This window comes from Seriola lalandi, unplaced genomic scaffold, assembly GCF_002814215.2.
Source record: "Seriola lalandi dorsalis isolate HSWRI2012SDOR001 ecotype SW California unplaced genomic scaffold, Sedor1 jcf7180002054200, whole genome shotgun sequence".
NCBI lineage: Eukaryota > Metazoa > Chordata > Actinopteri > Carangiformes > Carangidae > Seriola > Seriola lalandi.
Window position 1 is genome coordinate 109,583 of NW_019524753.1, and position 18,595 is coordinate 128,177.

The window sequence follows — 18,595 nt, forward strand, 5'->3', positions numbered from 1 at the left end:
AAAAAAAACACTTATTTCCATTCAAGACACTACATTTTTTCTAACTCACACACAGGATGTAATAAACTTTACAATTGCAGATTTGAAAGTTAATCTGCCACATTTTTTGTTAATTTTAATGTTTTGGTAAATGATGTTTGGGGGGAAAAATACACTAAAATTATTAGTTTAAAACAAAAACAGCTTCTGGCTATGACTGCTAACTGTTTATCATTTATTTAATAATTTACTATAGCTGTTATGAGTTTACTGGGCATAATTGTATCTGTGAGCATCCGTCTGTTATTCAAATGAAATGTAACAAGTGCAAAATTTTAATTTAAGTCACGTTTGTCTAAATTTACTATTGTTTAAAATACACTGACATTCAGTATGACAGCTCAAAACAAATGAGCAGGAAACACAAATGCAGATTTTACTTCTTTTATTATATTGCAAACAATAATGACATCCAGGTATATTGTTAACAGTTTGCTGAGTGAAGAGTGAGACCATAGTGGCGAAAACATCATGAGCTCTCCTGTTGGAGCTTGTTGTGCAGTCTGAAGCCCTCAGATGTGGTTCACAGGCAGGTTACAGAGAACAGGTGGACTTGAGGCTGGAGGAAATGACCTTCAGACAGTCAAAACCTGTCTGCCAGTCCCTTCACACACCAGACCAGAGAAGCACAGGGATTGCTTGGGACCTGCGAATGGCAAAAGGGGATTTTCTTCAACAGGGCGCATACCTGCATACAACACCAGCTGTGTTGTAGCTTTTATGTACCTTTTCTTACAAAAGAAACAGAACACACATCGTCCTGACCTTTGATTAACCACCTTCCACGAGTAAAACCAAGGAAGGGAAGAAGTTTTTAATTTCCATTTTATGGTCCGGCATGTCATAGCGTGATCCTGAGGAGACGAGCATTGTTTTTCAAAAGTTGGTCACACAGTGTTTGACCAACAAAAGGAGGCTGTTTTGTCAAGATAAACCAGATTGTACTGACAAATGTCTCAATTTTTGGCTTCAGCTAGAACATTTAACACATTGGCATCTTCATTAGCCATGCCAAATAGTACTACAAAATTTGCTGATTCTTCACCCAAGAGAAAACAGCTTGTAGAAAAAAAATAAAACCTTTGTAAGGAGGGGGAGGGGGGCACACACCAAAGAGAAACATCAGTAATATTTCCTGAAAGAGAGGGTTTCTCCTTTGGAACATCCTAGTCTGCCACAATCCCATTGCATTTACAGAAGACGGAGGCGGTAACCTCCTTCAAATTGCATCACACACAACAAAACCAGCCTTTCTACAACCAGTTAAAAGAGCTGCCTGAACTTAACCATGGACACAGTGATGTAAGAGGGACTGTTTGACATTTTGAGAAATAAGACCATCCACTTTCTTGCAGAGAGTTACATGAGTAAAGGGATACCACTCTCATGTTTGCTAAACACTGTAAGCAGAGGGAAACAACCATCCGGCTCTAACGGGTGACGGCAGTTGCCAGGCAAAAGAGGGCGACTCCAACAAAGTACCGAAACACATACCGCGTTCACGTCATATTGTTTAGATGGTAAAAAAACAACAACCTTATAACAATATCTCCCACTTGAAGAAAAGAACTAGACATGTCAACAAACTTGTCAGAATGGTTGCAAATGCACCACCACTGGTCAATATTATCCCGTCATCTAATTCTATAGGTTTGGACTTGATAACAAATTGCTAAAGAAAAAGAAAAAAAAGTGATACAACATAACATCTAGAGTTCGGCAGGTAGGGTTGTGGGTCTACAAGGTTAGCACTGGGATTAAATACTCATACCTTAGAGTTATAAACTAACGCTGCCAAGTCGGAAAAACGTCTGCTTTTCACCTCCCGCCCATTTTGCCGACATGTGAATGCAGTTTCCCAATGAAAGCAGTCTGTGTGAAGAACTTCTGGTTTATCAACTGTACTTATGTAAACAATTATTTTACTGCATTTTCAACATTTCAAGCACAATGAGAAGCTGTCTGTTGTGTATAATGTCTAGCATAGTATATTTGAATTGAAAAGCTCAAAGACGATTATTTGCAATTGTTAGCTTACTTTGAAAATCTTAATTCACAAATACAGATTTTATTTAATCACCCATGTTTACTACCAACACTTTAGAATGTTTTCTGCTGAACTCTGACATTACACAAAAAACAGAGTATCTTCAGAAATATTGTAATTGCACTTTTGTTACTAAGCAACCAATGGAGACCCCAGCCAGTTATTGGTTTCACTCAATAAATAGTCCAGCACATAACCCCCACCCCAAGACAAGTTTAATTGTGGTTTTAGCTGTAGCTTCATATTTACATTACAAATGTGTGGTATTTGATTCTCATCCAGTTCTCTGCAAAAACAGCAAATAAGCATATTTCCCAAAATGTCAAACTACTTTAAATACACAGTTTCTCTCCCCATTATTCAATCCAATTGGTCTCTGATGAGAGGGCTCCAGTATTTAAGCTTGTAAAAGATGACTGTTCTGACAGCTCTGCCTCTGGTGCAGGTTTACATGCAGCAGTGCTACGTCAACAGGTCACATGAGGCTCACAGTAGCCACTAGCAAGAGCTTGAGCAGCAGATCACCACATCCAGTACACACAGGAAGAGGAAAACTTGGCAAAGAAGCTAAGATAAGATCATCAGTTAAGCAGTGGAATTCTTTATTAGCCAAGAACTGCATTGGAATGAAAAGGCTAATCAGAAATTATAGGTTTATGCATTTATCAACATCATTAAATTTTAATGTCGTCTTTGATCATCATTAAAGGACCAAAGATTTAGTGAAAACAGGGATGTGCAAAATTAATGAATCACCTTGCCAGCTACAGTTAGAAGCAAGATGGTCCATTTTTGTCCTCCAAGGGGAGTGGAATGGTTGTTTCTACAGCATGGACTGGTTTACAGTTTTCTTCCAGTCTTTCCCAAAAATCGCCCTGTTTTACAGTTACAGCTCCACAAAGATCAAAAGCTGAACAGTTGAGGAAAGCCACTCAGATGACGTTTGCATATGTGTGAGATGGGTCTGTGGGGTTTGTCTGCAGATATTGTCGCTGCTCAGGCTTTAGCATTGTCCTCCATTATCTGATCCAGGAGCTGCACCACCTCTTTTACAGCGAGTTCTTCACAACAAAACTCACACTCAGCATCAGACCCCTCTGCAGACAAAACATTTAACATGTCTGCTGCTAGCGTTTCCTCACTAATCCTAAATTCCTGTCCAGTTCATCCTTTAGTGCGATAATACAAAATTGCCAAATCAAGCAATAACAAGCTGAATTTACATTTCATATTTTCACAGAAAACTGATTTTTTTTTTCTTTTTTCCTTTTTTTATATACTCAAAACCATTTTTATTATGCCGAACATATATTTCACCCCTCAGAAATTAGAGATCTTTGCACATCCCAGATATCAAACCCAGGGGGCCGACTTTGACTCCTTGTCATGCCTTTATGTTTTCTGTTTTGCGGGTTTATTTCAGACTACTGGCTTCTGTTTGTAGCTTTCAGAGGCTCCATGGGTCAACTGAGCACCCTCTGACTACATAGTTCCTAGGTACACCACTCTCTGCCAGGACTGACTAGTCAGGGGGACTAGAAGTGGACAGAGGGTTTAGTCTGTAAAAGTATGACATGCAAGGTCACAGAAAATTGTTGTAAAGGGAGACACACCCAAGGTCTTTATCAAGTGCTAGAGATTTAACAGGTGTAATCCTTGAACTCTGTTCAGGTGATGCTGTGACCCACGGCACTCACTGACGGTGTAAGCCAAACAAACTCACTCGCTCGATTGGGCTTCTTGTGAAAAACTTGGCTTGGTTATTCACAAAGCCACTTTTAAACATTACTTTTTATTACTTGCTGCAGATTCATTAAATGCGATAATTTATCTAAAGCCTATCAGTGGTTCATGTGCCACCATGACAAGAGTACAAAGCTGTTTTTAAGCCCCCAAGGTCCAAGGACAACAGTTTGAAACATTCGTATATACAGCCATTAAAATATTACCTAGTTCCACATGAAGAGAAATGGTATGCACACTTGAGAAGTGACGTTATAAAGCTACAGATTATTTCAATAACAAAGCCCCACAGACAATCGTATCTTATCACGTCATATATGCTTTTCCTGCCTTATCTCTCAAAAGTTTCACCAAGCTAGGCACCAACAGACTACGACAGTGAAGGAGAGAAATAACAGAAAAAAAATCCTAAATAAAAAAATAGACAAAAATAAATCTTACACATAAAGACACTGTCATTTCTTAAATTATTGGTTTTTAGTGCCCTACATTTTACACCCAGTCAAAAACATCTGCCTTCGGTTGGTCGGTAAGGCTGCGTGACAGACGGCCAGCCCCATGTTAAACCTATGGTACTTCTAGACAACGTTATGTAAATTTACAGTATACAATTTTGGATTACCATGCAAGAATACTTTTTTGTGTAACATTTAATAGCTCGATCTACATCCAGGAATAATTTACATAGAAGGACAAAAGTTATTGGACCAGAGAGCGCGATGGGTAAATAACCATGGTGGTAAGTGCAGCCGGAGGAGATGAAAATGTGCGGGTAAGGTTTTGTTAGGGGGGGGAGGAGGGAAGATTAAAGGGGAGGTGGGATGGCAGGAGGGGAGGTGGGATCCAGAGGAGCGCCTGGGTAATTGGGGTTGTGGTCCAATCCTCCAAGGTCCAGATCAGCGGCACTCCCACACTTTTACTGTTTGATCTACACTCCCAGTGACAACGTAGGGAGCGGCCTTGTGGAAATCTGCAGAAGAAACGAAAAGATCATCAAAACAAAGCACAAACTGCCGTACACACAGTGGCTGTGTTTGGATTAATGAGCAGATTTAGACATGCACTGTTCATGGTCATTTGGAGCAAACTGGGTTAAGTCAAACTAAATTCATGACCCCATGCAACTGAGAAAAAATTGGTCAAAACATTTGTGACCAGCCAATACTATAGTTGGGTGGGCCAACCAAAACAAAACAAACCACTTATCAAGTTATGATATCAAGCATTTTGAAGTGTCCTTCTTCCAGACCTCTGAACAGTGATTCAAACAGGTCTGGTGCCAGAGCCAGAAAAAAAGATATAATTATTGGCAGAAAAACAGCAAGAAGCATGGATGACTTTTTTTATTGGGGACGTCCTTTTGGCCAAAATGCTGACAATGTAATTGTAGCATCACTGGTTCAAGTCCGGCCGAGAGCCTTTGATGCCCATCATCCCTCTTCTGTCTTCCACCTCTTCTTTAATTTAGTCACCCACCTACATTTTACATCTTGTAAACATGCATGTTTCTGTGACAGTCATAAAAAACAATAGCAACATCTGTTGCACCTTCTGGGTCAACTGAAAACGATGTCGGCAGTATTCAGACATCTTGCTACTGATATAAGGAAAAATGCTTTTTCATCTCCTAAAAAAGGGCAATCAGTCTGATTATCAGGTTATTTAAAAAAGGCGGAGTGCACACACAGATGTTGTATTATACGGACATATAGGACAATACTTTTTGGGGAAAAAAAACAAGAAAAAACAAACAAAAAAAAAACCGCAGGGCCACTTTGTTTTTTTCTCTCCCCCAAACAAAGGTGCTTTGTGTTTTCCACACCGCTCCAACATTCATCACATCAATAGCTCACAGCAATATCCTCTTTGGCTGAGGCAGGATTTAAGAGGACTGGGTTTCAAACGGCTTGCCAAGGAAAAGTTGGCTGAAGAGCTTCTCAAGAGAGTTCTCGAGCCTTGATCTGCTGAAAAGCCGCAGATACGAGGAGGGGGAGGAGGGGAAAATCCTGGAGCGCTTGTCTACCTCTTAAACCCCAGTTGCCAGTAACCCTAAGGCGCTCAACACTCTGCCGGTGGAGAAGCATGGGCTTCTTTACAATTATCCAACCTTTCTCTAGAACAGATATTTGTGAGCCCAGCTCCACTATCCAATGAGGGTAGAGGTTTCCTGCTGCACCTCAAGAGACCAACTGGTCAAACAATAACAAGGATGAAGCTTTTTTCTGTGAGGGTGAGTGGCTACATACCCAGAGAGGTAACAAAGTGTTCGTGGGCACACAGGGTTTTCATGCAGCGCTTGTTCTTGTAGTCCCAGATCCTTAAGGTCTTGTCATCTGCACAGGTCACAATGAACTTGCCTCCAGGGTGGAAGAGGATTCCACGCACCCAGTTGTCGTGGCCAACCTGTTTTACAGACAGACAGAGACAAGACACCAGTTGCAACCCAATTCATCTCACTCATGAAGCAAAATGTTTTCAGTCTAAATATTTAAATATATATATAAAAATAAAAAGGCTATTAGCTTAAGATGGTCCTCACCAGTGTCATAAGGCACATTCCAATGCTGACATCCCACATCTTGATGGTTTTGTCTCTGGAGCCAGACAGCAGGAAGGGGCCTGCCTTACCACTCTTCTTGGTCTGTTTAGGCAGAAGGATCGAAGAAAATGTAATTCTAATTTTGAACAAAACATTTTATGGTCAAGTACAGAACACAGACAATACTCCACATTTAATCTGCTCAGAAGCCCTTTTTTGTCAAAAATATTGAGTCTCAAAATTGTGAACCTATTTCTAAAGTAATATCAAAGACCAAATGCTACAAATATTTTTGAAAATATCTACTTCTTTAAGGTAATATAAATGGTATACAAATTAAAATACATAATAACAACAATACATTTTATGTAAACTGTATGTTTAAGTGGCACTCAAAGACACTTTACAGAGACAAATCAATTAAATACAGCACACTTTAAATCCCCTTGTTATCCGTCACAATGGAGGAGAGAGATTTGCTTAAATAAACTCATAAACTGCTACATTAACCACGAGTACTATTAACACAATAACAGATGTTTAAAAGCTATGTCTGGCACACTGGACTCAGTCATTACATGCCTAACAGTTTTAACTGTATTTGTGGAGATTGTGCGCAAACAGTCCTACAGGTGCATCTAAGCAATAACTGGAAGAAATGTAAAGGAGCCTCGTCTCACTGGCCTGGTTTGTTTAAATGTTTTAGAGTAAACGATCAGAGAAATAAGATCATCACGGTACCCGAACATACAGAGCAGCAGTCTGTGCCACATAAAATATCTTAAGGTGACTGTTTTAGATTGCTGACAACTAGTTTGAGAACACATGTGCAAACATCTGTGAGACAACAGTCTCTATGAGTTCAGGTCTGTCCCAATTCAACAACTCCATCAGTGATAAGCAACTTCTTTACATCAGCTAAGATACGAAACAACCAACACCAAAAATCAGCTACTGTGCAAGTGAACACTGTTTTTCATCACATACAGGTTAGACTGGGACAACTGCCTCGAGGGAAAATATTGATTTAATCTGACAAGGCTACAATTGGACACACTTGAGATCACAAGGCATGAGGAGGGTGTGTGGGCTGACTCTGGGCCATGCTGATATTCTGTCTGTGTATGCACACACAAACACTTCATTTCGATCTTCATTTCAGTCTGTTCACATGGCCATCAGTCTGAGCAGTGTCTGAGACCCAGTGACATGGCTATGCATGTAGAGAGGGAACACATTCTGCATCATCTGATAGTAAGAGAAATCCACTGTTTATCACTGAGTGACCACATCAAATCACAAACTTTGTTTGCGTCTTCAGTTGCATAACTGAAGAGGTGTAAGGCCGGCACACTGCCTCAGACCTGGCTTTATTGGGTTATATATCCATTTTAAAGATCCTAGGTTTCAAGCTTATGAGTCTATTTTTTTATATTTTGTTGATGTCTTTTGATGTATGGTTGATAATTTGGTTTATTGCCTTTGTATTCCAACCCTTTGGCATGTACCTTCCTGAAATGTTCATTGCTTTGAGATGTTTATCACCCTGGGCGGGTTGGATGGTTAATCACACCTGTCAACATAGAGCCTATCATAAATATGGATATTGTGTCCATTTTTAACCTGATGAAAGATCCGACTGGGAATGAAAGTTTGTCTGAAACCTAATCTTTGTGGATTAGAGTTGTTGAAATCAATCTCTCCTTGATATTGCCTTGGTACACAAGTTTACCTGTGAGGTCTGGTTTCACTCCAGGATGCACATGAACTCTATCATCACTGGCACCACATGGTTGTACAATTACAACTGCCTGATTGCTCTTCTTGTTCACTAGTCAGTTATTGACTCATTTGGGCCTGAGAGACGAAAATATGTTTCTAGTTACACCAATTTCTGAACTGTGACAGTCAGGTACTACAACAATGTAACTGAGCTCATAATGGTCCATTATCTGCTCTGCTGTGCTTGACCTCTGAGCTAATGGTCCAATTAGGAAAGATAGGAAAATACACTCATTGATACTACAGTCTAACTAAAACCACCCATGTCTGAAAATGTTTTGGAGAAATGCGAAAAAGGTCTGAACAGTTTTTTACCTCGGACCCTGTGGCATCTAGGATAGTGGGGTAGGCGCTCTCTGGTGCCCAGGTGATGCACTCTACCACATGTTCATGCTCCCGTAGTTCAGCCTTGCACTCTTTGGTGGCCACGACCCACACGCGCACCGTTTGGTCATTGGAACAACTGGCAATCAGTGTGCCGTCCTGGTTGGGCCGCACCATACGAACCCACTCCCTGTGGCCTGTGAAGGTCTTCACACAGTAGCTAACAGACAAATAACAATAAAGAAGTTATCAAGTTGTCAGAGCAGATGTGATTCATGAAACACAATATCATCCTTTTAAAAAAAACACAAAAAAACATAGCAGTTTTAAGGATAGTTTGAGGGTGTTTTTCGGATTCTGCGTACCCAGTTGCCACCTCCCACATTTTTATGGTTTTGTCCCTTGAGGCAGAAACGATGTGATCTCCATTAGGCATGATGGCTACAGACGAAACATTGTGGTCATGTCCTGAAAAATATAAAAGACAAAAATAAGATCTCAGTAACAGCCAGAGAGCATCATAAAAGCTTTCTGAACAGCGCAACCCAACGCAACATTTTAAATCTTTTAATCAAGTGTAAAATGTAATTTTATCACTTCAGATGGCAACACATGATCCCTTTAATCTTTCCTTCTTGACATTTACCAGAGGAAACGTATACAAAATTCAGCAACAATGTTTTACACATCTTCATTCATCAACAGCACCAAAAAATGATGGGTTTGGTCATAATTAACCAATTAAATGACAAGCGAGGCAGCCAATTTGCTGGGGCTTACTTTGTTCCACAGAGAATAAGAGATGCCTAATTACCTAGATGCAAGGCCATATTTAAGCTGCTCACAGATGAAGACAACAGTAAGTATACTCTAAAAGGCCAGCTTAAGAGTGTGTGTGTGTGTGTGTGTGTGTGTGTGTGTGTGTGTGTGTGTGTGAATACAAATGCCATCAGGCTATAATAATGGGTGGCAGCCACACAGAAAAGTGCTATCTGGTGCTGAAGAGGATAATTAAACTGCTGTCCAAATCGGCACTAATCTACTTCACCAGTTGGGCCAGTTGGTTTTTTTTTGAAGTGAAAAAAGGCGGAGTGGATGAAAAAAAAAGGAGAAAAGGTTGAGTAGATGAATTAAAAGTGAATCGAGATGGGGAATAGAAAGAGGGATAGAGAGGAAATGGTGGGGAACAAATCAAGACAGCAGGCTCAGTTTAATAGAAGGTTTTATTTTAGACAGTGATCTCTTCACTTAGATGTCTTTCTGCAGTGTGAACGCCGCTCGTCTGTTTGAAGAAGCATGCCAGCAGCTCACATCCTTATTTACAACAAAAAAGATTGGCAACCAGTGAAATCTGTTGCTCACTTGCACAAAATGCAAGATTTACAACTCCAGCATACTGACTAGGCTTATTTAATTAATCAATATCATTTTCATTCATGTCTGCTTCACAGTCAGACATTAATGGGCACTTCTAGCACACTTGTGATCAGAACTAAATGTGAAATGCTAAAGCTTCGTATTGTTTGCTCTGTTGCTGGCGGGTTGGTGGGGGTCCTTCTCTCAATTCCAAGAAGGAAATAAAAATTATTCATATGGTGGTCCCTGACATCAGTAGAGCCTGAGGGCACATATAGACCATGCTGCCGTCATTTACTTGGCAATTACAGTGTAAAAGAAAGGGGTGTATGCCAAAGGACTGCCTCAGTGATGACATGACCAATGGTGGAGTAGATTCTCAGATAAGAAAAAGAATATAGATAGGCTTATTAAAAACCCGAACCAATTATTTACCATTTAAATGATGGTAAATGATTACATTTTAATAAGAGATGGATCAAAGCGCCTGTAGGAGTTCACTGTAGTGGGAGGTGATGTGGGTACAAAGAGACAAGATGGCTTAAACAGTCCATTTGTCAGAGCTGGTTGTGAATCTCAGCATAGGGTGCAGTGAACTGGAGCAGATTGAGGCTCATCAGCAGCATCAAATGTGATAACGAATAGCATCTGCGCCACCTGAGCCCTGAATACAGTCACAAGCTACCTTTATACAGATATGATGTGGAAACCATAACAGAGCATGTTCACAAAGATGACAATAAATGGCAGCAGAAGTGATGCATGTCTGCAAATTTCTGCCGGGAAAAAGATCACACAAATCCACAACCAGCAGAAAAGAAATACTATATTTTATCTTCTTACCATGCATGGTCCTGATGCACTCAAAGCCTTGGAAGTCCCACAGCTTGATAGTCATGTCTGCAGAGCAGGATGCTAGCAGTTTGCCGGTCAAGTCAAAAGAGATGTCCTGCACAGAATCTGTGTGGCCTTTCAGTGTGCGCTCAAAGTCCCCTGTTTCATAGTCCCACACCTGGAGAAGAGAGCATATTCATACACGTTACAGACAGAAAAACCTAACCATAGCCTGTATATTACTGAGAAACATGAGTATGCTGTCCCGAAATGTGACATCATCAGTGGCTCCAAGTCATTTCATGTCTCAGCTGAGCAGCCCAGAAGCCAAAACAAGCTGTGTAGACAGAAGGAAACTGACCAGGGATGTCACATTTCAGTCTTAACAATGAGATGCACTAATGGCAGAATTATTACAGAAAACCACACTGCCATCTTATTTGTTTAAAGACTTCACACTTGCCTCATACACTCTTTTTATATTGAATTACAGAATTCATGATGCATTACTGTTGCTAATGGCAGGGATGCATGTGCCAAGATGCCGATTAGGGTTACAGCTAGACCTGATAAAAGCCAACAGACAGTTTATGTGCTAAGTACGCAGAGCCAGTTGGAGAAGAGACAGAATATGGAGTGAACAGTAGTAAGCCTGATTTTCTAGCCTGAGAAAGCTGTTGCGTTTCTGGCTTTTGAGCAGACAGACGGTTTGTCACGGAGGGATAAACCCTCCTTGGTTCCTCTCTTGGGGTGGGGGATTTTGAGCAGACAGTGACAAGAGAACCCCACCCTCTCCTCCCCCTAGTCCTTCTGTGCCCCCCCCTCCAAAGGCAGCCACAGACAGTGCAGATGGCCCTGAGGTACAATGTGCACAGGGAGATTTATACAGTAGAAGATCAATGCAGTTAATGTGTTTGAAGGTACACCTGGTCCAACAGTTTACACGCATATTAACAGTATTCAGCAGCATTTAAACCACACATAATCCATAAGCAACCTGTAACTCAATGCTACAAGAATGATGATTCTCACTGGAACTTATCCAGGGCATTGTTAAGGCAGCTACCAAAAAACTTCACAATATCACGATTAATAGTTTTCATTCCTTCAGAGGAAATGCCTTGGATTTTTGTAATTCAAATGCCAAAAGTAATACAAAGACTTTGTTTGTATGTCCTATTTATGAAGTAAGCATTGGGTAAGCTGACGCCCAACCTCCATTGTCTTGTTTAAATTAACCTATCCTCTGGTTGGCATGTTTGACAGAGCACAGCTCTGCGCTCAAGACCTGTTGATACTGTGAGAGGTTAGAGTTGAGCTGAAGGTAACATCTTGCTGCGCAAAAATCTGCCACGTTAGCAGAGGAGAGACAACAAGGGAACAGAGGGGGAGTGTGAGGGCCAGAGAATGGCAAAACTAACAAGGTTAGGGAAAACACAAACAGAGGCATGAGTAATAAGAGAAATGTCAAAAATGAGATGAGAAATTCACTGAATAAGACATTAGCCTGGTTCCCTGATTCTGGCTGTCCAATTTATACAGGTCTAAAATTGTGCCCACTGATGGCAGTTTCCAGAGGCTGGAGAATCAATGGACCAATCAGCTTCATACATCCATGAGTGACAACAAATTGCCACAAAAATAGTATCAAGTGTGGATGAGACTGTCACAGCTATACAAGTTGTTTTTAGTAACCATGTATAAAATTGAATTCTTGCTTTTACATTTCACTTTTTGTACAAATTAAACAAATGACACACAACATATTAATTAGTGAGCTTTAGAGGTGTTGGTGTGAAGACTGTTACATTATGACAGATGTTAATCCCCGTTATGCTAAGATAACGAGCAGCTGGAACCAGCTACATATTTACTGTATCAATTATTTTCTCAATTAATTGTTCATTAAAAATAGTAAAAAATGGCAGTCATAATTTATCAGAGCCCAATGTGATGTCTTTAATAAGCTTGTTTGTCCAACAATCACTCTAAAACCCAAAGATATTCAATTTACTGTTATGACAAAGAAAAGTAGTCAAATTTGAGAAGCTGGAACCAGAAAATGTTTGGCATTTTTGCTCAGAAAATAACTAAAATGATGAATTTACTGTCAAAATAGTGAATTTTCTTTTGATCAACTAATTGATTAATCAATTAATCGTTGCAGTTCTAATTATCACAATATTTTATAGATATTTATAATGGATTAATCTTAAGTTGATTGACTAGTCATGTAACTGTTTTAGCTCTAAATTATTCACTACCATAGCTTCTTTTTCGTTCAACATTACAGTGGTGGGATAAATATATCAACTGCCTCTGACTGGTTTGGGTAAACAAAACAAGAAACAAGAAAATCTGCTAATATGAACCAACTCAGGCAGACTGAGTGACATGAAATGAAATGGCCCTTCAGTCTGATTATTGGACACTGGCATGAGAAAGCTGTTTCTCAGACTGTGCTTCTAAGTGTGGAGAACACAAGGTCTACTCCCCAGTTAAAAATTTAACAGAGCTGTTCGGGAGAGGGAAATGTAGGACACAGGGGGAGTTAGGCCAGGCAACAGAGAGACGAGGTAGCCAGGAAAGAGGTGCAAGAAAGCAGGGCTGAATATTAGATATGGGCCCAGGCCTGCCTCCTCCTGAGGGATGGATGGCTCTGATGGTGGATAGTCATGGTGGGGCAGCTGAAGCTTTAGGTGGAAGATAAATGAGGCAAGGTGCTGGGGGGTGGGGTGCTGAAGGAGGAAGGGAGGGAGGGGTGAGATTGGAAAAGGAAGATGCCAAAACGTAGAGAGGGGTCCCTGCTGTGTGGGCGTAGCTGAGGAGGAGATGTACATGGGTCTCTTATTGTCTCATGAATAAAATATGCAGAACAAACAGCTCTGCAGAGTATTGGCATTGTGCAGTGAGGCAAGGGAAAGACACTGCTGCAAAAATAGCCCAGGGACACACCATGGAGTTCATATATGGAATCTAGGGATACATAGATGACAGAGACAGCGGCGCAGAGAGAGAGGCAGAGAGAGAGAGAGGCAGAGAGAGAGACAGAGAGAGAGGCAGAGAGAGAGACAGAGAGGGAGAGAGAGAGAGAGACAGAGAGAGAGGCAGAGAGAGAGACAGAGGGAGAGAGAGAGAGAGACACAGAGAGAGAGAGACACAGAGAGGAGAGAGAGAGACACAGAGAGAGAGAGACACAGAGAGGAGAGAGAGAGAGAGAGAGAGAGAGAGAGAGAGAGAGAGAGAGAGAACGAGAACTTGCTTAATCCAGGGTATGTTTAGGAAGAAGAATTAGAGAAGAGAGGGTAACACTGAAGAGTTAGGTATAATGTACGGAGAGGGGGACAAGAGAGGAGGGGCATTCAACAGAGTGAGCACAAGCTGCCACCAAGCTGGCACTAAATTAAAAAAGACCACTCTGTTGATTTTAAACCTGAATCCTATGTAATGTGAGGAGGGGCTGCGACAGCAAACAAACAAAGGACACTGCAGTCTGTCTCCTCCAAAATCAAGACAGCTGATAAATCTTTATCAAGTTTTTTTGCCTAAATCATACTGTAAATGCAATATTATATTTGCATATTTCTGAGCTGAACATATGGCAAAATTGGCCATTGCTCAGCCAATAGGAGGTTAAATTAGAATTTTTTTTTCTAAAGACAGGATGTTAACACTAAATATATATATATATATATATGTATATATATATATATATATACATATACACACTGTACAACAGCTCGTCATGTGTGACTAAATGTTGTACACCAAAACTGAACAAAGTGAAAGTGTCATGTGACAATGTATTTGCTGACACGTCACATGAAATTTTGCATTTATAATTCAGTTTTTACTATGGCAACCAGAAGTCTAGCACAAATCTTATCCTTATTCTCTAATCACTGTCAAAACCAATTTAATCTGTATATTATGATATTGTTTCATTTGAGCAATTACATGTCCTAAGCGAATAATATCCTAAAACCCAAGATGTCAGATAAGCATGGCAGCTGGCTTTCATCTTTGGAAAATTGATTTAGATTTCAAGCTCATCATAAGACTTGTGAGGTTATCATCAATGTTTCCAGTTTCTACTGTGGCTTTGGAAAGCTTGACGTGTACATAAAAGTATATACACTACATGGTTATGTTGAACTGGAAACAGATACACAGAACATGCAAAGGAGGAACACAACCCTGCAGGTCTAATTACAGACTTCAGCAACAATTTTACTTGTTTGCACACCTTCAGTCCAACAGGATGAACTAATCAGTGAAATCACCTGCTGCAGGTTTTAGTTGGGAAACCTGCAGACCCTCGGCTCTATGCATCTTTTAAAAACCCTGAAAACAGCTGAATCACCATAAAAAAAAATAATAAAAAAAATTAGGCTTAAAGCTCCATTAGAACACAACCTCTGCAACAAATCTATTGTCAAACTACTATTTCCACCATCCAGCAACACTGACCTTTATTGTGGCGTCCTCAGAAGCCGAAACCATGACACTGAAGACTGGGTGGAAGATGACACGGGTGACTGGACTGCGGTGGCCACTCAGCGCATACCTTTCTGGTGGGCGTGGGATCCACTCTTTGGGGTCTCGCTTCTGACTGACAGGCCCTCCCAAGGTGATCTCCTCTTTAGCTTCATTCAGTTTGGATTCAAGTTCCATCACCTGCTCGAAGAGTACAGGTACAACACAGAGAAAATATATAGATTCATAAAACATAAGCTTTTAACGGTGTTACGATTGCTGTTTCGGTCTGTGCTTTAAACAAATTATTTCACATTTAACAGTTGGGTTAATGCTTTCCTTGGTACAATTCTTTCAGTGTTAACAGTGGATTCAGCAGTAATGTCATGAACCATTCACAAGACTACAATCCCCACAAGCATTCTTTGAGGAGGAAAAACACCACAAACCTTCTTTTGTAATCTGATGACTGAGGTCCATTTTTTTTCCAAAAGGCCGGCATACTTCTTATCCAATTCTTCATTCTGCGGAGAAGGTAGTAAAAAAAAAGGATATCAGCAAATAGGGGAAGAAAGCCAATCAAAGTCATGGGCTCAGCATAATCTGTGAGGCCTGTGGGAGGGGGGCCAGCTGGGGTGGCATGTTGAAGTCTTTGGCTATAGTAAGAAAGAACAGGGAATTATTTACACACCCCTCAAAGGCCAACGCTGACTGCCAGACACCGCCAACCTACTGTACGACACACACTCACACACAAGAACACACACTCTAGTCCTAATCCTTCTCACACAAGCTAATCTCCTGCAGACAAGGAAGACTTAGACAGCTTATAGCCACACACACAGTACTGGAGGCTGCGGTGGAAGTTAACTTGTGGTAGTCCTGGCAGACAGAAGCCTGATTTCACCTGCAGGTTAATACCAGGAGCTGGCTGCTACCTTTTACATAATGGACCTCATGGCGCACACACAGTCTGTTTCTTACTGCCAAGAAAGAAACAATGTGGAGGTGCAGTACGTTTTCTCTGTCACCACATACAAACTAATAATAATACCTGTGCTACAACTACTATTATTTTCATTACCAATGATGAACTGTTTGGTCAACTAGAAGTCAGAAAATAGTAAAATATGCCCACCACCATTTCCACCACCAATCCACCAACTCAGAAAAAAATTGGTAGATTTATCAATAATGAAAATAAGTCTTAGCTGCTGCCTTAATCTCATGGTTTTTAATAATTGAAAACATAGAAACACTGTAAAACTCAACATGTGAAAAGCTAGAAATGGGAAATTTTGGGAATTTCTGCTTGAAAAATAATTTAAACTATTAATTGCCTACCACAATTTTGCCAATTTATTTTCTCATTCTCAACAAAATATATTTTTCAAATTTCTATTTAAGGTCTGTAGCTTCAACTGAATTGTTAATGTTCAAAAACATTACCATTTAAAAATGTTAAAATGGTCCGTCTGTCTTCATTTCCTTAAATGTAGTTAAAATACAACAAAGTCAAGTTGTGTAGTTTTATTTTATACACAATACAGCTTTGGTGGTACTGTGTGTATAATCCATGCCTTGAGGCTGTTACTAACTATCAAAGCATCAAAAACCTGCATTGACAGACACCCATGAGTGTCAGTGATGGAGAAAATTAGTGTTTCGCTCCAATTTCACAACCAGTTCCTCAGCCTCAGCTGGAAACAAAAGCAGACATCCTGGAGGTGTGGAGAGAAGCAAGCAACACCGATGCCTATATTTAACACTTCTCAATGACAAGAGGTTATTCCTTAGACTATAAAGACAAAGACATGAACTGAGGCACTGGGGAGAAATAGAGGAGAACGAAAACAGAGGGAGAGAGTAGAGAACCCAATTTGGACAAGTCTGCCATCATCTAATCTGCCATCTGCCTGGACACTCTGCCCACTACACTAACACACACAAAGAGACAGAATCACACATGGACACACACAAAATGGCAAGTGCCAGACTTCATTGCAGCCTGCCAGCCTACTGACAGTGGTTAATAAATGTGTGTGTGTGTGTGTGTGTGTGTGTGTGTTTGTGTGTGTGTGTGTGTGTGTGTGCGAGTGCGAGAGAGAGAAAGAGGGAGAGTGCATGCAGGTATGTATATTTTCTTTCACATGGCAATATAAAACTAGAGCATGACCTCTATTAATCATTCCTACTATGAAAACCTGAGCCTTGCATAGCATTAACCTTAAAAACTACTACTCAAATAGCCACAAAGGGCCAAGGAAAAGATCATTTAATTCACTCTGAACAAAATCTAACTACACTTACATACAAACCACCTTGATAATATATGTCCAACAATGTGGTCTCAGGAAACTGGTGGTAAAAATCACTTAATTTAGCATGTTGCTGCCAAGATGTACATTTGGCTAAGCAGTAATCCCCAACAGGGTGAACCTATCCCTCTGTGCCATTCATCTATTATTCAGCCTGCTTGCACTGGGTTGCCGCAGAGAAAATGCCCCAAAAAAAGAGTGAATAAAAACAGAGGATAAGGGGGTGGGGTGTCACATGAAGGCAAGGTGACAGAAGGTGCTACAGAGGGGCAGAGCAAAAAAGTGTGTGATTAAAACGAGTCATAGATAAAAAGTAGTTGACATGACTCCGTAATAACATGATAAACAGGAGTACCAGTTAACAGTTTGCCAAAGAGCACAGGAGATCATGAATCAAATTTTAGGAACAAAATATTCTAAAATACTTTTGATTTCTGGGGTGTAGTCAGTACAGACAACAGCACATTTTCTACTTTTAGAAGCTTAGACTATTTTCTATATAGTTTCTTTGACTGAGCAGGTGTTTTAGATGCTAAACATCATATTGAAAGCCCACAACAAGCAAAGGTAGACCTGGGTCTACCAGTGTCTGCTCATCATCAATTTTAGACAACTTTTGACCGGAAAGGATCTGATGACAAATATTCAATACGACTTAATTCATTTTATTTCTCCTAAAAATATAAAAAGGGTTAGGGAAAAACAAAGAAGAAAGGAATGAGAAGAATATGGCCCAGATGCACTTTTAAGTTGGGCTGAAGGCAAAACCAAATGATGCTGCATTTCTGTGATGCAAAAAAACAGGGACAGGGAAAATACACTCAGTGGATACGCACGCACACGCACACACACACGCGCACACACACACGCACACACACACACACACACACACACACACACACACTTATTTATTTCACACTGGCATTGTAAATGTAATATAAAGGTGGATAAAAGCTTTTTCAAGATTAGTTAGCAGGAGCATGTAGCACAGACCCCCTAATCAGAGAGACCAAAATAATTGGTTGCAGGTGTTCCCGGTCACACTCATGAACATGCATGAACATGTTGACTCAAATGAGAAATAAAGTGGAAATCAAGGCATATTGTTGGTATAAACTGGTGTGATTGGCTGTGCAG

At 40.4% G+C, this 18,595-nt stretch overlaps 1 protein-coding gene across 2 annotated transcripts in view; it reads right to left on the reverse strand.

Annotated features, from left to right (window-relative positions):
- Window positions 1-409: 409 nt before the first annotated feature.
- LOC111653414 (lissencephaly-1 homolog) overlaps window positions 410-18,595 on the reverse strand; it is a 40,544-nt gene continuing 22,358 nt past the window's right edge. For both annotated transcript variants that reach the window (XM_023404018.2, XM_087173410.1), the window contains 8 exons: window positions 15,590-15,664; window positions 15,135-15,341; window positions 10,674-10,842; window positions 8,840-8,942; window positions 8,466-8,694; window positions 6,369-6,470; window positions 6,076-6,232; window positions 410-4,799 (listed from right to left, as the gene is read on the reverse strand). In XM_023404018.2, coding sequence (XP_023259786.1) covers window positions 4,726-4,799; window positions 6,076-6,232; window positions 6,369-6,470; window positions 8,466-8,694; window positions 8,840-8,942; window positions 10,674-10,842; window positions 15,135-15,341; window positions 15,590-15,664 — 1,116 coding nt within the window. In that variant the 3' untranslated portion in view covers window positions 410-4,725. The remainder of the gene's footprint in view (window positions 4,800-6,075; window positions 6,233-6,368; window positions 6,471-8,465; window positions 8,695-8,839; window positions 8,943-10,673; window positions 10,843-15,134; window positions 15,342-15,589; window positions 15,665-18,595) is intronic.